Genomic DNA, 23,715 nt, shown 5'->3' with positions numbered 1-23,715 from the left:
TACTGGAAAGTACTGGAAACTTAACAGGTGGAGCCTAAGAGATTGTTTTAAATCATTGAGGGTATGCCTTGTAATGGGTCGTGGAACAGAATTCCCCCTTGTTACCAGCAGCTACTATGAGGTACAGTCTGCCCTCCTGGGTTCCTTGCCAACAAGTGAGAAACATCACAATCGAGAAACAGTGGGGCCTATTAACCAGGTACTGAATTCTTCCCTTAAAAACAAAACTATATTTTAATAAGTGTGTGTATGCATGTGCATGTGTGTGCATGCATGTGCACCTACCCTGTCTGTGCCGGTGTCTGTGGAGGCAAGAAGAGAGCATCAGGTTGTAAGCTGCCTGATGTGGGTGCTGGGAACCAGACTGCCATCCTCTACAAGAGCAGCAAAGCAAAGCAAACCACTCTTAACCTCTGAGCCATGTCGCCAGCCCCCTTCCCTTTTTAAAAAAAGATTTATTTTATGTATGTGAGTACACTGTTGCTGTCTTCAGACACACCAGAAGAATTCATTACAGATGGTTGTGAGCCACCATGTGGTTGCTGGGAATTGAACTCAGGACCTCTGGAAGAACAGCCAGTGCTCTTAACCCCTGAGCCATCTCTCCAGCCCCCTTCCCTTCCCTTTTTATAAGTTGATTATTTCAGGCGTTTTGTTACAGCAATGGAAGGTTGAATAACATAACCCATTTTTAATATTTTATAGTACTTTTGGGCTAAGTATATACCAGGAACAGAACTCACTCTCTCTCTCTCTCTCTCTCTCTCTCTCTCTCTCTCTCTCTCTCTCTCTCTCTGTGTGTGTGTGTGTGTGTGTGTTTGTGTGTGTATATATCATCAAAGTCTCATTTTACATTTACCCTACAAACGGGGTATAATTCAGGCTGGAAACGTAAGCAGAGAAAGGGCCAACAACAACTCAGGGAAGGTCATATAAAATCCAAGTACAAGTGCGATTCCTTGGCAGCCAGTTTTGTAACTTTCTAAGGGTTTACAGAGTTGAGAACAGTGAAGGCACACGGTAAATACTCAAGGTAAAAGCATTTCCACACTGATTCAACTGTAAGCCTCTGCAAGGAAGGAATTCTAATTCATAGAGGCTGGTATTACCTGCACAGAGCTAATGCATGGGGAGGAAGCACCAAAGAGAGTTAATGCACGGGGAGGAGCACAGTCTAACATCACTGGACATAAGGACTCTATAAAGAGACTGAGTTAGTGCATGGGGAAGACCCAGTCTACACGGACTCTGTATTCGATCTCTGACATACGTCCTATGGCATTGTGGCTTATTTCTGAATAGATGCGTGTTTTCTGTTACATGTTCTAAGATGGTTCCTTGCTTGTGGCACATTGGCCCCTTCCCACTTCTGAGGTGGGAGTGGGTCCACAGAAAGGGCTCCAAGGAAATGGCTGGGGCTGCTTTTTGATGAAACACACAGGGATACAAGTCATTGAAATAAACTTCCATTTTATTTTACCAAATATAATTTATCAGTTAAGTCGACATTTGTCAATTCAGTTATAGTAACTATAAATAATTCTCTTAAGACACAGTTCTGTAGCTTTTGAGGGATGTGAAAGTAAACCAATTTTGTTTCTTCCAGTCAGGCCAAAAGTACATGCGACAGGTGCAACCCGGCGGGAAGAAATGAATCTTCTCCTGAAGTCACTCTCCTGTCACTCCAGGCCCCTCTACTCAACACACGCTGAGCCTGGGTGCGCCTACCTTTCTGTTTTCTGGGCAAAGGAAGAAGGATGCTTCAGTCTCCAGGCAACCTGATCCAACTCTGGATGTCAGGATAGGGCAAGTGGCTGGGGACTCTGGGGTCAGTCTTAGGGTATGATGCCTCTACACGAGTCTTGAGTTTTGAGGTGGAGTTAGGCCAGAGGGAAGAGCAGAAACAAGCCCAGATCCATACTGATCTGCTTGACACAACTCCAACTAGATAACCTCTATGATTCTGTCCAATTCTAAAGTTCTGATTTCAGGTGACGGGAGTTGGGGGTGGGGGGTGGGGTGATGACAAGGCCAAGAGTCTCTAGGTCTAGGCACAGTATTGGTAGACAAAGGACACTGTTTAATCCTTTCCTTGGAGGTTGAGCCTTTAGACTACACAGGGGGAGGAATTTATGGGCTCCTGACAAACAGGCCAGAAAAAAAGCCGGCATCCCAGTTGTTGAGTGGTTTGGGGCATGCGTAGGGAAGGGGCTCTGGTTTTCTTCTCATCACAGACAAGGCAGATGCTGAGGCAGCCAATTCTTATCCAGCTTGCTAATTCTAAGCCTTCTCCTGAGCGTGCAGTGAGGTGGGGTGAGGTGAGGAGCTGAGGGAGGGTATTTGAGGACATGATACTGCTTGAGCAGTGGGGCTGGCAATCACTGAAGAATTAGGGCCTAAAGAGGGGATGTTTACTGCCAGGTTGAAGGGGCACATGGCCTCTGTAACCTAGGGAATGAGGTGAGAGTAGAGCTGTGGTCCCCTTAGCACTGGCTAGTCAATGCCCTGCACCCCGTAATGACTGCTGGATCAGCTGGTGGTGTGGAAAGGGCTCATCTGGGGGAGGCTGAGATTTGCTGAATGAGTGAATGGTTGATGCGTGTCTGTGGGCAGAAGCCAAGGGAAAGGGCAGAGGGAGCCCTGGTGTGATAGAATGAGTGTGTTCAGAAGTGACAGAGGCCAAGACTGACCATGTAGTTACATCGTGAGAAGCAGTGAGATACCCCAGGTTGTGTCAGTCTCCAGGTCGTTTGCCACCTTCCCTGTCCCCAGTCCTAGAAGCCCATCTGGCAAGCTGCACGGAGACGGAGTGTGTGGAGAGAATGAAGAGAGGCTTGAACATGGTTCTCTAGACTCAGGGGGCACTCGGACCTCTGGAAACCTATGCATGACGTGGATCGGTGAGGAGCCCAGGCCACCACTCATTCAACCGGAAAGCAATCAGGCAGTTGGGCAAGGCCCATGTGTGCAGACGGAACCCTCAGTTCACCTGACTCTGCGGGGAGGTTGGCCTGGGACAGGGCTGTGATTACGAGAAGCTGAAGCGACTTTCTCCTGCCCAGTGCTGTGAGGTTGGTCCATCTCTATAAAAGCACGTGCATGCGAAGGAGTGTTAATTATCCCTCCTCCCTCTGTTCAACCAAACCCAAAACAACCCAGAGCCCACTTGGACAGAGTTTCTCATCAGGGCCGAGCCGAGGTTCCTAAAGCTAATGTGAAGGTCCCCGGGTGCTGGACAGAATGCCAAGGTCCCAATCTACCTCCTCCGGAGGCACCCACCGTGGAATTGCACTTGGTGATTGTCTCGAAAGTCTACTTTTACTGCTTATGTCAGCCCATCTGTCCTTCCCGAATTCTTCTTATCTAAACTTGGCTCAATGTATAAAAATTCCCATTGAAAATAATGAGAATCTGGTATCAAAGTGAAATCCCAGAAAGACGTGGGAGTGTAGGGAGGGTGGGGTAGGAAACAAAAGGAAAAAAAAAATCCAAATAGAAAGTGCAGAGGGGTGGGGGAAGGGCTGAGTGGCTAAGCTAGTCCCCAACATCTGTGTCTCTGTCCCCAATGAGCCAGAGAACATGGAAGCTGAGTGCCAGGAGCCCGGTGCCAAGCAGGTCCCCCAAAGCAGTCAAGTATGGGATGGAGAAGTTGTCGGGGTCCAGGCCCCGGCCCCACATCCAGTTCACCATCCAGTCTGCAATGTACAGGAGAATCAGCACCTGGAGGGACAGAAGGGTTCTGCCTGTAGCCACCGCTTTCTGCAGGGGGAGCCAGAGGCCACAGGACGGGATCTGTTCAGTGGATCACAAGGTTTGGCTGGTCACAACCTTCTTGCCAGGACAGCTCACAGCAAGCCAGGGGCTTTCTAAACTAAATCCCGCCTTTACAGGAACTCTGCCCTTGCCTCAATTCTGGGTCAGATCATTCTTCAGTTACTGCAACTCCTGCCATGTTGGCCTCTCCGGGAGCCTGGTAGGGGCTGGCAGGTAGAGCCAGTTTCTCTTACAAGGCCCTTTCTCTTCCGTTATCTGGGTAACAGCTGATTATACAAGCTGCTTTCCCTTTGCCCTTCCCACCCTGCTGTTGTGGGCTTCTGATATTCGTCTGTAAAACAGGTCTATGAGCAAGTCAGCTAAATATGTCAGCTATAGTACACAACAGTTCAAAAACCCGTTGGATTATCTACTACATGGATTTACCTGCAACCCCGCTTATGTTCTGCAACTGTAGATGGTTGAGAATAACCGAGATCAGAATATAGTTACTGGGCCCAGGACCAGTGGTATCTATCGCCTGCCGTGGGTAGTGTGTCATAAATGTTCATCCTCAGCCTTGTGAATAGGAGTCTGCATTTTAGTAAGAATTACATGCACTTTGCAATGGGAACTGCACTTCTTCTAGGACATTAATACCTGATTTAGTGGTTCCCCCATGACCATGTCTATAGGTGAAGGAGATGCTTTCTAACCGTTAGGTTGACACGGTCATCTGGTGGGGTTTATTCTTTTTTTTTTTTTTCTTTTCTTTTTTTCGGAGCTGGGGACCGAACCCAGGGCCTTGCGTTTGCTAGGCAAGCGCTCTACCACTGAGCTAAATCCCTAACCCCGGTGGGGTTTATTCTTGACTGTATTTTGTAAAGACTGTGGTATGAAAATTCTGTCTTAAAGGACTCGAGGGTAGGGGCCAGAGCTGTTCCCTATTTTTAGGTGAACTTGGTTGTTTTGGCCTCTCTGTAAGGAAGTCAGGGATTCCGATTCTAGAACCTCTCTCTCTCCTTCTTCCCTCTCTCTCTCTCTCTCTCTCTCTCTCTCTCTCTCTCTCTCTCTCCTTCTTCTCTCTCTTTCTCTCCTTCTTCCCTCTCTCTCTCTCTCTCTCTCTCTCTCACACACATACACACACACACACTCACACACACACACACACACACACACACACACACACACACACACACCAGCTCTGCACACAGCTACCTTGTACTCCCGTGGCCGTGGCCCTGGGTGCCGCCCGGCCCCCGGTGGAATGTCATAGCTTGTCTGACCACTGCAGAAGAGGGTGGCGAGGGGGCCTTTAGCATATGTACTAGGTTGGAAACGGCGACAGCTGTCTTCACATCTTAGCCTCCAGAGTAGCACAAGGACACATACTGGGACAGGTGGCAAAGGGACCTGGCAGAACTTTACAGGGAACATTTGTCACCACTTTGCCTCTCCACAGACTCAGAGAAGGAAGCCCAGCTAAAATTGACCACAGGGTCATGACCCATATGATGGGTGATGGAATGGGGGTTTGGCTTTCAACTCTGGAGAAGGGATCAACTGAGATGGCCACAAAAGAACTTTGGCTTGCCTATGCTCCTATCCCATCAGGGGTGTACCTCAACTCTATCTGCAAGGGAGCACGGAGAACTGGGTAATGACTGCTGGGAAATAGCATATGGTTGATTCTCAACCCGGCTCTCGCCGAGATTCCTAACAGACGACTTTTCTAAGGACTCAGTTGGGGGTTTGGAAGGATAATTGCTTATGGCTAAACCAAATCTAGGAATGCCATGGGGAGAAGGTACCATAGCATTGCAGAAAGGCAGGGCTGGATGAGCCTTGAAGATGGATTTGTCTTGTGCAATGGTTTTAACGGTTGTTCTAGCTGCGAAAACCCTTATTTTAAACGAAGCCCAGCAGAGGACGGGGTATAGGCGGTTCAAGGGTATAGCCAGCCATCTGCTAGGCACCCTGTTACCACCTGCCTGAAAACCCTAAGGCTTGTCTACTCCTCTCACTTTGAAAGTGTACCACTGGGGCTGAGGAGGGACAAATCCAGGCTGAAGTCACGGCAGGGCGGTAATTCTTCCAGAGCCAAAGTCTACCCTCCCAGGTCCTGAGTGGCAGAAGACCAGGTCCGATCCTGAGGTTCTTACCCGACGTGGCCCCTGCTTCTGCTAGACCATACCTGGAGCAGTGCAGCTGTCATGTAGAAGATGATGAAGATGAGGGTGAGGGTGGTGTGCCCGCCCTGCATACAGCTGATGGTGTAGAGGAACACCAGGTGTCCTGGGACCACAAGGAGGAAGAGGACCCGGGCTGAGCGTGAATTCACGTCTGGAAGAGGAGAGAGGAGGAGGAGAGGTCACGGGATGGTTACTGGTATAGTCTAGTCAGCACACAGCTCTCTCTAGGGTGTGTTGGGAAAAGACAATGTCTCATCTGGGCTTTCACTCTTCAGAGTAGCAGGCACAGCCCAGCGGAGGAGAGCCTTGAACCCCGGCCTCAGTTTTTTCTCTAGTGAGGTTCCTGGCTGCCCATCCCTTCCCTCTGAGGCAGGGATGGCCCTGGGAGGGTGAGATGCTATGGTTACCAGGGCTGAAGAAGGTGGTACACGGACTGGGGCAGCGGCGAGGGGTTGGCTCAGAGTTCTCCCCCGGCATGCCGTTCATGTGGAGGAAGGTGGAGATGCGGCTGGCCTGCACAGCCACCAGATTGCCCCCGACGCCTGCAGAGAGACACACAGGACTCAGACTTGGAGTAGGAAGGACCGGGAGGAAAGCACCTTGTTCTTTGTCCCCGTATCTGGAGGGGCCCTGTCTTCTACCTTCGCTGGGGTCTGTGCTGACTTCACCCTTCCCTCTTGTGCCAAGAGAGAGCACGGTGGAAGAAGACAAACACTTCACGGCTTCTGAGGGACACTCTAGGCTTTCGGCTTCCCTTACATGCAGTTCCACGTACCCTTGAAGTGGCCCTCAGAGTGTCAGCAGGGACATGGCCTGTGTCCCTGCACCTATGTGTAGAGTGTAGCATGGACACTCGCCTTGGACACAGCAGGGTCCAAGGTTCTCCTTGCCTTCACTTTTTCTGGAGCTGTCCCAGGTACTCGGCACTCACATACTCACTCAGTAACCAGCTTTCAGCATCAAGTGTGACCTCTAATCTGGTGCTGCCCCGGTAAACTGCTGGGTACTGTTTGCCTTTACACCCCCCTTCCCCGCCCCCAACCCAGCCTCTATATATCTCAGCTTTACCCTGTGCCCTGCCCTGAGAGGTGCACTGCTTTAGGCTCCACACCAGTCTCTCTTGCTGGATACTTCTATTTAGACTCGTGCAGTAGAAGGCACCCGCAGGTATGCTGGGAGAGGAGTCTAGTGGTTTTTTTGTTTTTTGTTTTTTTCCTTCTGGATCCTTTTGATTTTTGGGAGGAGCTTACTCCTGCAGGGAGCAGGATGTCTAACTGGGCTCCCACAAGACACTTTCTGGGACCCCTTGGCCATTCAGGGCTAGAGGCTTTCATGTTGCTAATTTCAGGGTTCCTCAAGGTCCCCTGTTGGTCCTTTCACCCCATCTCTCTTTTTAGGCCTTGTTCTCTCTGAGCTAGATTCTCTGGCCTGCTGGAGCTCTGAGTGACAAAGAAGTTAACTCCCATGTCCCTTTCTGTTCCCCCAGCAGCTGATATACTAAGGCCTCACCATTAATCACAGGTGTGAAGACAGCCATTCCTGCAAAGTTGGGGTCCGAGACAGTCTTGTCCAAGATGAGGCCTCCCACACTATAGAGACACAAAGACAAATGACACAAAAACCGCTGAAAGGTTCTGCTCTGGTCTCTGGGTCGGGAGGCACAGGTCTATCTAACCTTGGGGACAAGGATAGCAAAGTGGCTTCCGGGAGCCTCTCCTTTCAGTCTCTAGTTCTCTTGCGCTCAACAGTTGTAGCTCACAATCTGCTGACTTGGCACAGTGATTGTGGTACAGGAAGTGTGGGCACAGCCACCTTCCCGTGGGGACTCCTGTCACCTGCCGCACCCCCCCCCCCCCGCCCCAGCAAGGATTTGGCTCCTCCCTGAGGGAACCAGCTCCAACCCACTCGCTGCTTCTCAACTGCGGCCATCCAATCAGACAGCTGCATTTCCGAGAGCAAGTGACTGATTGGAGGACAGAAGTGTGACCAATCGAAGAGGAAGCACTGACACTCTGTAGTGGGTCTCTGTGCACTGTTGGGAGAAAGCCTCTCTGTCCTCTTGCTGGAATTGGGAGGAGTCAGAAGGGTGAAAACCTGCTCTGCTGACCCCCACAGAGAAGGCAGAGCAATGGAGAGTCCCAGGGTCCTCATGATACTGCCTGGGTCCCAGAATGCAGCTGCTTCTCAGTTCCCAAGGTCAACACACCCTGCTTTGGAATGAAACCCAGTAGATAGTTCCCGTCACTTGCAGTAGGACGAGTGGCTGGCACTGCTGATGCATTGCCAGTGCGTGCTCCGTTTCTCCCCTCTAGGGGTTCACATGGGGTCTGGGTTGAGGTGGGAGTTGTACGGGACAGCCTACCTGCTGATGGCCATGGCAATGATGACGGGCTCCCAGCCTGAATACAGCACCTCCCTTGTGGCTGGGCTTCTTCGGGCCAGCACCACCCAGACAGGCAGCAACGCCACAAAGAAGGCACACACCAGGGGGTAGATGTATCGCCAGTGCGCTGCGAGGGCAGAGACCACAGGCAGGTGAGCACCATGGCCCTGGTACCCAGCTTCCCTCAGCTTAGGCTGCACATGTCACAAGAGACCAGCTCGTCCACAGTCATTCTACCCTAAGTGCCTGGAAGCTTGGCACCTCACCTCATCCACATCCTACACAGGACCGGATGAGGCCGGCTTCGTCCGTTTTGTAGAGGAAGAATGAGGCAGAGTGCTACCTGGGCACTACGTAGATTTTGAGACAATGTCTGTCAGCTATGGAGCCTGAGTTGGCCTCATACTCACTATTTTACTGTTTCCCCTTCTTGAGTAGCTGGGATCACGGTTGTGTGTGCACTCGAGCACACCGCTCGCTGCCCAGCTGATGCAGCAATGTTAACAGAGGCAGAGAGATCCCAGAAATCTCCACTTCCCTCCTTTTCTCCAGTTGGCAAGCAGATTCTAGTCTTCCATTCTTCCCTTTCCCCTTTCCATATCTCATCCCTCCAGGAGAAACAAAACCCCTAGGATCAAGCAGGGATGAGCTCTGATATGCTCCCTCCTCTGGTGCCTGCCTACAGGAACTGACATCAGTGCCTGTCTACCCTTGCTACCCTGCGCCCGGAAGTTGTGACAAACGGTTCATATAGTTAACACTACAGGAAAAATCTTCACATGTTTGCAAAACAGTCCCTATCTCTCCCAATCGCGCCCGAGCCATTCGCAGTGGCCGCAGACTTACTCAGTTCCAGGTAGAGTCCCCAGCTGATGCCTGAGAGGAGTGCCAAGGTGATGAGGTCACCCAGGCTGGCGGCGATGGGAGTGGCCACGTTGTCTGGGTTGATCCCAATCTTTCTCGATCCAATGATGACTCCGATCATGATCATACCTGGGGTGAGGAAGGAGAGGCAAGGCCAGGCAGGGTGAGGAGGGGAAAAAAAGACCTCAGTGAACAAAAGGGAATATGGACACGCAAGGCAGAGTCAACAGCTTGGGGGTGGCGTCTTTCCCCTGTGCGTTCCCCTCCTTACCCAGGACCAAGGAGGCAATGAAGGCTGTGGCCACACTGCTGGCACATAGCAGGAAGGCATGTGGGATGCTAAAGTGGCCATCAGGGATCCAGCCAAAGACGACGGCTGCGATGGATGCCAGGAAGCCCACCACTGTGGCCTGTACCTGTGGAGAGGTGTGGTAATGTGGAGAGTCGGGAGCAGAGCTCCTTAGCTGAGGTCACTGAACACCCAACAGATAATGCCTACCCTTTAGCAAGCATGCAGGGCTGGGCTCTATAGTCCTTGCAGGCTAGACAGATGGCTTTACTCAGTGTTAGCGCTACCCTAGTACCGGGTGATGTACCCTACAAAAATCTAGACATGTTACTGGCTGGTTGCATGTTTTCTCTGGAGATGGGGTGAGAATCAACAGCCCAGAGAGGAGTCAGAGTCAAGATCCCGGGACTCGGGGGGGGGGGGTGAGACATTTGATCTGTGTGGCCTCCTGGGAAGATGGGACGGAGGACGCGAACGCTCACGAATCTGATTCGACTGCAAAGATTGGTGGAGGCTCAAAATCCCCCAAACCACCTAGTGCCTGGACATGTGATGTGGAAGCTGCTGGGGCTCTCCCCATCTTGGCCACTTTCCTGAGTAACCAGTCACCTCCTAGCCTACTTTGCAGATACTGGAGGACCCCTTAGGATCCAGCTGGGCTGACCTAAGCCTTTCAGGGATTCTGACTAAGGAGATGCTTAGCCTATTGTCTCTGCTCCATGTTTTCTTACCTGGATAAGGGCCATATTCCCCGTGATCATCCGCCAGAGCTCCTTAGGTGTGTCCATTTGTCCGATGTTGGCCTGGAAGAGGGAGGGTGAAGGGCTGGGGCAGGCTGCACAGGGCTTGGGGCCCTATCTGTTACACTGGATCAAAAAGCAATGCGTACAGCCTAAGGCTCTAGGGCTAGAGCAAGAAAGCGCCCAAGGCAGGTGCATTCCAGGATGTGACGGGGGCTGCGGCAGATTCCATTCTGTCTTGTTTATCCAGGCAGCACGTTCCTGCATGGATCTGCATGACTCTGTCCTGGCTCTGAAGCAGCTTGTTCTCTTAGGGAAGGCAAGGTCAGTTGCTGGCCCAAGGGCTGAGGCTGCCAGTATTTGGAAAGGAAGGAGTGGGTTGCACCAGCCAGGAGAAAGGAGGAACAAGTTGGGGTGGGTTAGGCTGGCTGCCCTCTACACCATCTTCTCCAGACTTGGCCACAGAGGGGCACGCCGGGTCCTGAGTTTTAACACCTCTTGCCTCCCAGCCACGGCTTTCTATGGGGCTCAGTCCACGAATGTCTGTGGCTGATAGGAAGGATTGTGTGATGTGGAGGTGCCTGTTCTCTTGAAGAATAAGCTGCTGTGGGGAAAGGGGACGGTTTGAAGGGGTGAGGGACGGCCTGGCTCTGCTCCTACCCAGCTGCAGAGTAGGGCTAGAGATCAGAGGAGGCCCCCACCTGTGTGGCTGGAGGGAGCAGCGTGATGCCTGCCTGTCAAAGCTGTACAAACAGTCACGAGGCAGGTTGCAAAGCAGGAGGTGGGGCAGGCGTCCAGGGATGGCTGGGACATCCAGAGCCTGAGCCTGGGAACCATTCTGGGCAGGGAGCCCCTGCCCAGGACGGGACACCCAGTCTGGGATCTCCCTCCACGGCTTCCCTCTCCTCCCCAGGCCCAGGCAGTTGTGTGGATACCTAACCAGTCTCCATGTTACCGGCTACCTTCTCCCTCCCCTCTCCCCTACCTTCCCACGGCTAGGACACTCACTGCAGTGGACAGCCTCGACGCCAGGGTCATTTCCAAGTTCCCTTTGAGCCCCAGCAGTGCAGGCACCAGGATGAAGACCTCTGTCACCTTCTGGAAGACCTCCCAGTGCTATAAAATGAACACAAGAGTCCAAGAATTTCAGTACCTTGGAGGACTGGCGTTGAAGATGAACAGAGCGGGGTCAGGGGACGTGAGCGGGAAATAGGACCAGCAGGAGCAAGCACAAGAGGCACCTTACCTCCACGCAAGAAGCCTGAAAGTAGAATAAGTCTATGAATTCCAAAAGCGCAGCCTAACCCCCACCTCAGAACAGGGGAGAGCTGTAGCCTGATTCTCCCTTCTATATGCTTTCACGGGGACCCAACAGTGAAGCCACCCCATGTTGGCTTACGCCCCAGTCCTTGATGATATACTCTCAAAGAACACTCTGCCGCTCCCTCACCTTCATCCAGTTGCTCTGTGGCCTCGGCCTTGGGAGGTGTTGTCTCAGCTGTGGAGAGCTTAGCTCCACAGGGCTGGGGCTGGGGTGACTAGAGCATTTGTTTGGTTTCTATTTCCAAGGGCTTTGGGTCTCGGCCACAGTGACTTTCCCCTAGCGGGCTCTGAATTTAGACGCTGCTTCTCCTATGCTTGGCTGCAAGAGATTTCTGATTCCTCTCCACACTCCCAATCTCTTAGCTAAAAGAAGCAAATACACCTCCTGTTGGGAAGAGGCTGGGCTTGGAGTCAGGAGACATGGGTCATTCAGTCCTGGCTCTCCCACCAACTTCTCTGGCCAACATATGTTGGTGCATCTTCTCATTTAGTCACCTCAACAAGCCAATGAAGAGCTTTTTTTTTGTTCCTATTTTGCACATGAGAAGACTGAGGATCAGGAAGTACTGCTCTAGTTACTGGAACCTAGGCTGAAAAGGCCTTTCAGCTGTAACCAAAGCTGAGGATCTCCCTAAGAAGCCAGGAAAGCAGGTGGAGGTGTATGGATTGTTTAGAGACGGGAGCTATAACGCACAAGTGAGAGCCTTTGAGTCTCAAAGAGTTACTGAGATGGCTCTCATGCTGCTTCCCCTGTATGCTTTCTCAGGATGGCCAGCTGGGGCCCTCAGACATGTTACAGGGCATCGAGCTCCTGCTTAAGTGTTCAAGCATTGGCACGGACAGTGCTTGGGAGCTCTGGGTATTTCTGAAAGCTCAGGGCCAGTTATCTACATAGGAAGACTGTCTTAGAAATAAACAAGCCAGGTGATAGCGGTGACACACAGCTTTAATCCCAGCACTTGGGAGGCAGAGGTAGGTGGATCTCTGAGTCTGAGGTCAGTTTGGTTTACAGAGAGAGTTTTAGGACAGCCAGGGCTACACAGGGCCTGCCTATGTACTTGAGTTTGGATCCATAGCACGCACATGAAAAGCCGGGCACAGCAGTGTCTGTAACTCCAGCACTAAGGCTTGCTGGACCTTGAAGATTAATGAGCCACCAGCTTAGCCAATCAGAGAGCTCCAGGTTCAGTGAGACTCTATCTCAAAAGCTACAGTAGAGGGGCTGGGGATTTAGCTCAGTGGTAGAGCGCTTACCTAGGAAGCGCAAGGCCCTGGGTTCGGTCCCCAGCTCCGAAAAAAAGAACCAAAAAAAAAAAAAAAAAAAAAAAAGAGCACTAACTACTCTTGTAGAGAACTGTGGTTCTATTCTCAACACCCACATGGTGGCTCATAACTCTCAATAATACCAAGAGATTTGATACCCTTTCTGGCCTCCCCCAGAGGCATCAGGCATGCACATGATGTACAGATATGATGCACACAAAAAGTAATTACTAACATATATGTATTTATACATATGCATATATATGCATGTATTATATATGTATATATACATATGGTGGAAAGAAACAGAAAAAAGTCCCCTGTTGACCTCTGGTCTCCATCTATGTGCACATACCCATACCACGTGTACACATGTAACACACACACACACACACACACACACACACACACACACACGCGAATGAACAATTAAATAAGTAGAATGGCCATATGGTCTAGCAATCCTGTTTCTTCTCTTGACTACGTAGCCCCGAGTCCTAAGTATTTATCTAGAATCACTGAAAGAAAGAATCTTGAAACGACATCGGTCCACTCCTGTTTAGAGCTTCACGCATTCGTGACAGCCAAGAGGTGGAATCGGTCCAGCTGTCCATCAACAGCTGAGTGGACCAGTACAGTATGGTATGCAAATACTGAAGAGTGGCTCTGCCTTGAAAAGGAAATCCTGTCTCATGCTACCACTCGGATGACACTGTACCACAACAGGCAGCCATGACAAGGAGAATACTGTATGATTCTACTTATGTAAGCTCTGCGGTAGTCATGGCATTCATGGGGGGGAGGAGGGGAGAAAGAGCGAGAGAGAGCGAGAGAGAGAGAGAGAAACGGGGTGCTGAGGGCCTGGAGAGAATGGGATTAGCACTACATGGATGCAGAGTGGAGCTGAGAGCATAGCTTACATACTTCAAGACGGTTACAGTGTAGTTTCGTGTTATGTGATCTTCTGCAACATTAAAAACAGACAAACATACAAACAACCCAGAAGGTGTGTCTGTAATTCTAGCATTTACAGACTGAGGCAGGAGGATTGGGAGTCTGAAGACGGCTAGAGGTACAAAGAGAGACTTTATCTAAAACACACAAGATGTACAAGGTCATGCCATGGGCTGGGCCAGGGAGCAGACGCTAAGACACTGGTGGTCCTATAAAGCAGACCTTGTGTTTTTGTTAGTGCTCTTGGAGTGTGTGGCCTGAACAGTCCACTTCTTCAGGGCCTTGCCTGAGCTCCTGAGCCTAGGAGTCTTTGTAACGGCTCCTAAAGGATCTGGACTCTGAAGCCTCCGTGATGGAAGAGGCATTCCCGACTCCATGGCAGTTCTAACCTTTCAGCCATTGCTTTTCAACACTGGGGAAGGTGAGCATCTTCTCCCCTCCTAGGCAGCCCCTGTGAGGTGCCTTATGGAGCTCTCTCAGAGCATGGCCCCTCATCCTATCCTCACCTCAAATGCCTGTCTTCCTCTCTCTAAGCTGCTCACTCTCTGAAAGGTCAGCTCTCCCAGGAGTTGAAGGTGATGGGTGTATGCCGACACAGAGAAAAGAGGAGAAGGAAGCACTCCAAGTGTAAGAACTATTTGTAAGGAGAATAGCATGTCTTTATTATCAAGAAAAAAAAAATACAGCGGGGCTTGGTGGGACAAGTCTGTAAGTCTCAGGACATGAGATATGTTGTGAGTCTAGCCTGGGCTACACAGCAATACGATCCTGGAGAAAAGAATGTATCAAGTTCAGCTAACTGCCCTAGCCGCCACCCTATGCACACCTGATTTTCTCCTTCCAATACATGCCCTCTGCTTTAACTACAGGGGAATCTAGAAGTTTTGGGGTTTTGGAAGGGATGTGATGGCATATATCAGCAAGAGAAAGGATCAGGGCCAGTAGCAGCCTCTTGCAGAAGTCTTCCCAACTTACAGAACGCAGCCTGGAAATTGTACCGTGTGACCTTTTGGCCCAGCAAAGCCCTAAGCTGACACCTGGGACCAAAGAGCCCACATCTAATTTTCCCACCCACAAAACTCTCTCAAAGATGAAACTCGGACAGGGGAGTCTGTGACCTGTATGCATGCCCAGGACTCTGGGAAGCAGAGCCATGCAGAAAGCAGGGTGGTCCTGAGGTTAGGGGGTTGAGGATGGAGTGGTATAGACGAGAGTGGTTTTTCTTACCCCTTTGGCCTAATTCAGGCCCATCCAGTTCACCCTGGCTGGGAGTGTCTGCCCGGGAAGTCAAACCAGTCAGCTAAGCCATGAGTCGAGTTACCACCCACACTTCCCTGAACCAATGGGAAACTGCCTGGCTTGGGCAGTGGTAGGGGAACACCTAGCTTCTTAGACTCTTAGCCTCTCTTTCCTTTGCTCTCTCCTTGGTTCCTGATATTCTAAAAGTAAGGTGTATGATCAGACGGCTGCTGCTTCCACATTTAGAACTAACCCTGACCCAGAGCAATCACCCCAAGCTTCAGAGCTCCCAGATCTGGCTGTGACTCCTTCCTTGGCCATCCAACCTGCTCTTCCAACTGCAACCTCATCTGGCTGAGCCACCTACCCCGGAAGCAGATTAGCAAGAAGTCAAGTCAGGATGAGGAAAAGACGGAATCAAGACACTAACATGGGGGTTGGGGATTTAGCTCAGTGGTAGAGCACTTGCCTAGGAAGCGCAAGGCCCTGGGTTTGGTCCCCAGCTCCGGGGGAAGAAAAAAAAAAAAAAAACAAACCAAAAAAAGAGTATAAAAAAAAAAAAAAGACACTAACATGACACCCCACACCCACACCCACTCTAAGCACAGGCACTACGCAGTCCAACGACCTTTTCAGGTAGGTGATCCGGGGTCAGGCTAGATCACAGTTTCTATCAGATAGAGGCTTGCCCCAAGGGCATCCTGGAGGCGTCCAAGCAGAGGGGCCTCAGGGCAGTGTCTTCATGTCCAGAGCTGTATGAACATGACAAAAGGAAATGGCCCTAGTAGCACACACAAGGTAGAGATGGGCAGAGCAGAAGGTGGTCAAGGGAGACAGGAACTGAATGGCCTGCCCAGGGGCTCCAGCAGCCTCCAGGAAAACAGCTCTGTTTCTGTTTCTCTCCCATACCTTTTCCCCAAGGCTTTGCAGCCATTCACGTTCATCTTTAAATTTAATGGTACGGAGTTGGGGGAAGAAGGGCTCTGCTTGTCTACTCTCTTTGGATACTCAGAAGTGCATTAAACAAGGAGTGGAGAGTCCCTCTAGTTTAATCTAGTTGAGAGGTCCTATGGAGATCACAGACCACCTCCTACCCACAAAGGCTGATGGGAAATGGTTGTGATGCCCTGCAGTAGCCCAGGATGTTACTAGGGGAAGGCACTTTAAAGCACGGGCAGCTTGAGGCTCCTATGCAATCTCCTTCTGAAGCCAACACTGGGCTCGCTCCTACTTCCCTCGCAACTATTGGCTGCAGTGGGCAAGTCAGAACAGACTGCAGTGTGCTTCTTTTCTAATCTGGAAAATCTGTCTGCTCTGCCTTTCACTGCGGAGGCTACTACACACAGGAAGTGAAGCAGAGGGTCAGATGAGACAGAAGCAAGCCTCTAGGAAAAGCCCAGTCTTAATGCAGTGGGAACCTTGGACCAAGGAGGTGTTTGTACATAGACTCCTGGTGCTCTGAACCACAGGGATCCCGAACGACCAGCAAACAACCCTATCTCACCCACTTCCAGACTGTCTCACTGCGGGTTATTTTAGCCTGTGAAAGGAGAACACAGAGGTGTGACTCCTGTATCTAAGGGCGTCAATCATCCCCGCCACTTCCCAGGATGTAGAATAAGAACCATCTTGTGGCTCCCTGCCCCTGTCCTCCCGTACTCGCCCACTCCAGTTATCTTGCTGTAGCCATCTGTGGGCCCTGCTTTAGCCCGGCTGTGGTGGGACCATGGGGGGAGGGGCAAGAGGACAAGCCAGTCATTGTCATCTACACCAACTGAACCCTAGCTCTGGTATGAGCCACCACTGAGGGAGGTGCCAGCTCTTTGTGGGCATGCTAGGCTACTCCAGGTTCCCTACAACCTAGGGCATAAGGCAAGACATCAGAGGGCTGTGGCTACTCTGGAACCCTGATATGTCTGTCAGAGGGAAGGTGATGGGGGCAGGGGAGCTGCATCTTCCTTGGGTTCCCGTTCACTTTAAAAGCCAATGCCAATTGTTCCGGTTCCCAGTCTGCCCTGTTCTTTAAGACAAAAACAGGAGGCTCCTCAGTCTTAAGCCAGTTTGCAAATCTTGGCCATAATGAAGGTCACAGGGGTTACTGACACAGGCTCCGGGGAGAGATGACACGTGGCATTTCTATGCCACAGTTTCCTGTCTACAAAATGGAGATCGGTGCCTTTTTCCTAGTTTCTAGGCTTATAGGAAAGACCCCCATTACCCTACACTAACGTCATCCTTATCAGAAACTAAGCTAGATGTCTCCTGGTTCACCACAGGACGCTGGTTCTGTAGGCCCCTTGTTTTCATCTTGTGGTGTTTGGGATAGAAACTGGGGTTTTGTGCATGCTGGGCAAACACTGTACCACTGAACTACACCCACGGCCCTGAAGCTCTTTGTAGGAATTAATCGAGAACCCAAAAGGGTAAGAGCGAGAACCAGGGCCTCAGAAAGGAGAGGCGAAGCAGACAGTAAACCCAGTCTCCTGTCTTCTCCCCTTCTTCCTCCCTTTGCTCTCAGCCCCAGAAAGAGAGGCAACCAGCAGGCAGGGGAGGAGTCCCAAGTTCTGGATCGGCTTCCTAACTTCCATGTAGGAACAGCCCTCACAATAACAGGTTTGAAGAGAGGGAAGGCAGCACCAGGCACTTTGGCAAGCTATAAATATCATTCTCATTAGCTCCCGAAGTTGCAGGGTTCTCCTGTAAGACTCACGGTCTACATGAACATACACAGCACCTACAACCAACTCCCTTCAGTCACCTGAGACGGGCCTGGGGACTCCTACGGCAGTCTCATGTGCACGGCTTGAGTGGTAGCTGAAACAAAGGGAGGGGATGCTGAACTTCATATCCTTTTGGGGGATGCCATAGTGAGGGAACCCTGGGGCAGGGTTGGGGGAAATGGTCCCCAAGAACCAATCTCCTTCTGCCCCTGGATAAAGCCAGCATTTATCGAGCACTAGATATATCCTGATTCGCGCTGGTAGAAAGCTCTGCGTATCGCACTTAGCTTCAAAAGCTTTCACCTCGAAACAGGACTTTCTCTTTACAACCTGCAGGCTCTTCCGAAGTCTGGACTCACAATGCACTAAATACAGCACGTCCCTGCTCTAGTGCTTAGGTCCCAGGTGTCCTACCAGCTTACACTGTTTTGTCTATCCAGTATCCTCATAAAGTTTCCTGTTTGCCCAGAGCATGTTCATGACTGACGAGGGAGCAAATAGAGATGGTTCTGTCCAGGTCTGGTTACATTCTGTTCCCATCCACAACACTTAACAGCGTCTTCAGATCTTATACCACCTTCCCAGACCATCCCCTCTCACCAAGGAGACCGTGCCAAGGATGCACAAAGATCAGCAATACGAAATGCCTTAAGAGCTTCCTCACTGGGTCTGAGACCCTCCTGACAGCTGAGTAAATTCCTGCCCAGCGGGGGAGGGGATGGAGGGGAGGAAGGAGCACAGGCATAAAGAGGAGACCCATCTAGAGGTCTCCTACTGAGCTGGAATCATAGCACTGAGGACTGAGGAGGCATAGCAAGCAACAGCCCTGCTCCTCTCTCCTCCCCTAGGCCGAGAGCTCTGGAGCCACATCTGTTACTATTAGGTAACACTGCTCTGACCACCTCCCTGGGGCTACTTGGCCTCTCTGAAAGCTCTGCCTTAAGTGACAAGAGACATAGTGATGGACACCAGATGTGATCCAGAGGGAAATAGCATTCTAGGAAGCGGCAGTTGCTTCTGACACAGAGGTGGAGAGGAAGTTCCAAGAGTCAGCTTCCCAGAGGGCCAAGGTATGGAGGGCTTATGAGCAGAAGCCACCCTCCTCGGGACGTACCTGCACAATGTCCAGCACCATGCCAGCTGCCACAGTCCCAAAGCCTGCCAGGAGGAAGGGGAACAGCACTTGCAGTCCAATGGAAAAGGAGGTCTCCTTGAGCGGAGAGGGTGGTGCAGGGACCCGGTCTGTGCTGACATCGTCGCTCTCATTGCTCTGGCTCCCATTCTCCAGCAGTGCGTCCTCCTCCCGAACTCCCTTGGCGTTAGCTCGAGACTCAATCACTACCACTTCCACCCCAGCCCCATCAGGCCCCAGGAACTCTGAGGTCCCAGCCAAGGGCTCTCGCCCAGGGCCATCCGAAGAACAAGGAGAGGGAGTAGGGCCAGTACCGTTCGGCTGGTGGATGTCCTTTGGCTCTGGCTTAGAGGACATGACAGGCAGGGAGGAGAGGAGGGGAGAATTTATTTATTTTTCTTTCTCTCTCCGACTCTGACTTGGGAAAGAACTTAGTCTTGGGGTGAACCCAGGCTTGAGTGCCGCAGGACCTCTTCCCACGGCTCTCCACTCCTACCGGGCACTGTAAAAACTGCTCTCCCAAAAGACAGCCCCATCAAGCAGTGCAGCCCGGGAGCTGGAAAGAAACAAAGTCCTCACAAGATGCAGCAGGGTGTGGGTGCCTGCTCCCAGCAGCTCTACGCAGTGCCAGGGGGAATCTTTGGTTCTCAGTGGCCAGCTCCTCAGAGCAGGAGTGTGCGGAAGGGAAGAGCTCAACCTGAGTCTGGAGTGCCTGACGCTGCAGCCCCTCTCTTGTGAAAAGCTGAACGGAGTTCAGATGGTCCAGAACGGAGCCTCGATCTGAGGCCGAGGCCGGGGCTTCTTCCCACTCCTGCTGGGTGCCTTCAGCTTCCCACAGCACCTTGGTTGGTCTCAGCTGGTCCCAGTATCTGCTATCTTCCCCCTCTCTCCCAGAGATGTCGTCCCTTCTTGAGAAGATCTTGTACTTTCTCAGTTGCCTGGTCCTTAAAGTCACAAGAACTGGTGTGGAACACCTTATGTTGGGAGGAAGGAAAAAAAAAAGGGGGTGGGGGGAGAAGAGAATGTTGGTACATTAGCAAATACCAGTTCCTACCAGGCTGATCTGCAGAGCATGTAGTAGTCTGTTACAGGGGTGGCTACTAGCTGCTCTTTTCCTGCTAAAATTACACTGTCCTGCCCCATTTCATGTCGAGGCCCAGTGAGTTCTATTCCCAGCATCCTTCCAGTCAGCAAATCACCACCCAAAAGGAAGAGGCTTCATAGGAAGGAGGCCTTGGCATTGCCTTCTGAGCAACCTGGGGTGGGCAGGGATATGCTTCTGGCGTCTTGATAAGAACTCAGTATTACTTAAGTGTAATCCCTTAGCGGCAAAGTTACAGACTCAGATGCAAACTCCTTATGCAGTCACTCTTCTTGAGTGACTTATTACAAGAAAGCAACAGCAAGACAGGCAAACAGACAGAGAGACTGATTATTGAGAGGAGCATCCCTAGACCTCTAATTGTCCTAGGCCCCTGAGGGGGGAAATGCCAGGAGGCCTCCCCAGGCTGGGCAAGCCAGATCAAGGCCAAGAACCAGAGGCCTACCACCTACCCTTGCCCTTGAAAGTCAAGTGTTACAGAAACCACAGAGGCTGACCCTGGTCCAAGCTTCATGTCTCTGTCTCTGTCTCTCTCTGCTTGGCCCTGTGAGCGAGTCAGATAGGACATGGCCGTTAACTAGGTTAACAGAGGGCAGAGGGTGAAACTACTGGTTATTACCTACATATTTTGGTTACCTAGCCTCCCCATTCCCCTTAGGGTTACTGACAGCTGGACACAGTGCAATTCTTAAAAGTAAAAATATTAGTAAAAGGTGTAGGAGGAGGAAAGAAAAACAAAGCCAGGCAAATCCAAGTGTCACAAGCTAATATGCATTTACTCCCAAATCATGTCTCTCTGTCTTTCCCTGCCCCGCTTTTCTTTGCTTAAAGGAATGCCCTGGAATTGACTCCAACTTGTTGCATTTCACCAGCATGGCTCTCAATAGTGAAAAAAAAAATCCCAGAGGGTTTTGCAGGTATGATGAACAGGCTGTTAGTACTCCAAACGCTCACCATTAGTCAACTTCAGTTTGGTTAAGGCAGAATCGAACTCTAGGGCCCAAGTTATGAGTCTTCCATCTACTCGGTCACCAGCCAAGCCACCTTAACACAGCACCGTTGTTTTCAAAGATCCTCACTAGTCAGCCAAGAGGAAACTCTCTGAGTCCACCGCCCCCAAGCCAGCAAAGTTTGAGTTCTTTCGCTAAAACCTGACCACCCCCCACCACCCTTCCCGTCTTTCAGCTAGGCCATTTTGACCTGGAAGGGGACTCGCCAGTCTCTCAACTACATCTCCAGTAAAGCCACTACCGATGGGCCTCAGGCTCTAGAACGCCCCATCTCCTTTCCAGGCGGGGATGGACAAAAAAGCCCGGTTTAGGTATCCCCAACTACAGGGGTGGGGACGAGGAGTAACTGGATGGTTTCCGCCGACTCCCTGCAACTCAAGACTGCAAAAGCACTGCGTCCTGGAGCCCCCTCGCTCCTATGCCTCCCCCAAGACCCGACAACACTGACCTGCGCCTCGCTGGGGAGAAAGGGCGCCTGGAGAGTGGTAGCAGGGGCCCGCGGAATCGGGGGATGCAGGGTACCCCCTCTTCTCATCACTCCTCTCCCTCAGCCGTCCTCCTCGAGCCCCCGCGAGTGCCCCGCTACACCCCCAGCCAAGGCGAGCGTCCAACCGCGACACCCGGCTCGCTACATTTCGCTTCTGCCTTCCTGCGAGGCCGCCGCTCCGATTCCACGAGGGGAGGTGGCCTGGGGGGCAGGGTATTTCGCCTCCGGCCGGTGAGGACCGGACTGGGCCTGAGGTGTCGAGCTTGCTCGTCCCCAATCGCCTCTTGCCCGCCGACTTGGACAAGAGTGTTCGGCTGTGGGTGGCAAACGTGATCTGGGGCAGAGCGGGTGGTAACCCCCCTCCATCAAAAAAAAAAAATAGATTCAGGATGGACAACTGCATCAGCCAATCAGAGCAGGAAGAGGGGCGGGCTCCGCCCAGGCCCCGCCTATTTCCCCCGCGTTTCGCGAGCTGGGGGCGGGGTGAGGGGGAAAACGCACTAGAGTGACGGGAACTCAGAGTTGGAGGAGGGTGTTGTGGGCTCGCGGTGCTCAAGCGCGGGCGGGTGCTGCGTGCCTGAGTTCCCGTGCCCTCTCCAGGCGAGCGTTCTGCTACGCATGTACCCCTGAATCTTGACTATCTCTAGTGAGCCTCTGGGCCTTCCAGAAGACCCGAAACCACCCCTTTGAGCCGGCCAGCTGGCGATCGCACAGGCCTCAGCAGACATCGCGTGTTCCTTCCCCGCGCCCAGCCCCTACCTTCTTCCTGGGCACAGTTCCTATTCCTCAGGCTCGGCATCTCACCCTCCAGGTTCCTTGTTCCTCTGGGCGACTGGCCGAACCCTCATTCGCCTTAATAAAGTTCTAGCCTTGAAAGGGGTGGGGACGGGCAGGCTGGAGGGAAAATTTGTTAGACTCATGGCTGGGGCTACACACATCACTGAGGTAAGGGCGGAGGGGAGCGGGTTTCCTTTGACACAGTCGTGGCCCCATGGGAGAGATGTCTCCATCCCGGGCGAAACGAAGGCCAATTTTCCCTGACGCACCTTGTGGGATCAAAGAGGAGAGTGTTTTCATCCTCACTTTTGCCACTTCCTCCCTGGGGTGTCTTCACCTAGTCAACACAAACTCAGTACCAGTTCTCTCTGGGATGTTTTTGTGCAGGGGATGTGACCTCCCTTTAAAGGAACTCCCATTCCCAGCCTTTCATCCGTGGAGCCTGTGACCAGAGATTCCTTTCCTGTCTCTTTCTTCCCTAGAAAGGTGCTTGGGGGCAATTGAGGTATCTATCCCTAGACCTTTGAATAAGGATAGGATTAATCTAGGAGAGAAAGAGAGTGCTGGCTACCAAGCACACATGCCCTACAGCAGGTAGGGAGTGTGCTTCCTTTGGACAATGATGACAAATGTATCCATAAAAACCTGTCCCCACCTGCCAATCCAGTAAACTGGGGTTCAGCTTCATTGCTGGTTAAGGACCCAGCAAAACAAGTGTCACTGTAGTAGAACCCCAATTTTGGTTTCACAGCTGAGTCTACATTTGGATACCGAAGTTACTCCTGGACTGGGCCACACTAGGTCTCCACCAGAAGGACCGTTTTTTTGTGAATAGTGAGTGAAGATTGGGAGAGAAACTAAGACTGATTGATACGGCTGTTTGAGTGTTGGCAGTGTTAGCCCTTGGAAGACAGAAAAAGGAGAATCTCTACAAAAATGAAGTCACCGGGGTCTACAGGGAGAGTGTCAGGATAGTCAGGGTTATACAGTTGAGACTCTGCCTCAAGACCAAAAACTTTAACCCAATAACAGCTTACAAACAAAATCTTTGTCTCTCTCTTAATACCCGCCAGTTTTTTTTATCTACTTGGAAAGTTTTTCTTTTCAATCCAAGTAAACGGAACATACAGGAAAGTGCATAACACCTAGAGTATAGACCGATGAACTATGACACAGTGAACAGGCTCATGTAGCCACCACCAAAAGGAAGAATTCAGTCATTACTGCCACCCCAGAAGCCCCCTTGGTCACTCTCTCATCCTTCTTCCCTAAGTTAACCTCTGTCTGACACTGTTAATTTTGTCTGTTCACGACGTTTGGACTTTCTATATTGTACCTAGCTTCTCTCACTCACACATCATACACAGTACCATTTGTTAATTCATCTTCATTGGCCCCCATAATGTCACCAAATGAGCACAGTGTGTGATTTGTATCTGTTGTTTCCAGGTGTTGCTATTACAGGAGTCTGCTATGGCATCTTTTTG

The 23,715-nt window shown here is 51.4% G+C and overlaps 1 protein-coding gene across 1 annotated transcript; it reads right to left on the bottom strand.

Moving 5' to 3' along the window:
* Window positions 1-1,452: 1,452 nt before the first annotated feature.
* On the bottom strand, window positions 1,453-21,818 carry Slc41a1 (solute carrier family 41 member 1). The gene is made up of 11 exons (NM_001108855.1): window positions 21,413-21,818; window positions 18,835-19,826; window positions 11,230-11,337; window positions 10,213-10,284; window positions 9,464-9,608; window positions 9,175-9,321; window positions 8,308-8,455; window positions 7,455-7,534; window positions 6,353-6,487; window positions 5,948-6,096; window positions 1,453-3,720 (listed from the first exon to the last, which is right to left on the bottom strand). Exons 2-11 carry the CDS (start codon window positions 19,207-19,209, stop codon window positions 3,535-3,537), a joined length of 1,545 nt encoding a protein of 514 aa, NP_001102325.1. The 5' UTR covers window positions 19,210-19,826; window positions 21,413-21,818; the 3' UTR covers window positions 1,453-3,534.
* Between the last annotated feature and the right edge of the window lie 1,897 nt (window positions 21,819-23,715).

The sequence above is a fragment of the Rattus norvegicus genome, chromosome 13, assembly GCF_036323735.1.
Source record: "Rattus norvegicus strain BN/NHsdMcwi chromosome 13, GRCr8, whole genome shotgun sequence".
NCBI lineage: Eukaryota > Metazoa > Chordata > Mammalia > Rodentia > Muridae > Rattus > Rattus norvegicus.
The sequence above is the reverse complement of the archived record's forward strand: the minus strand, read 5'-3'. Positions and strand labels throughout refer to the sequence as shown.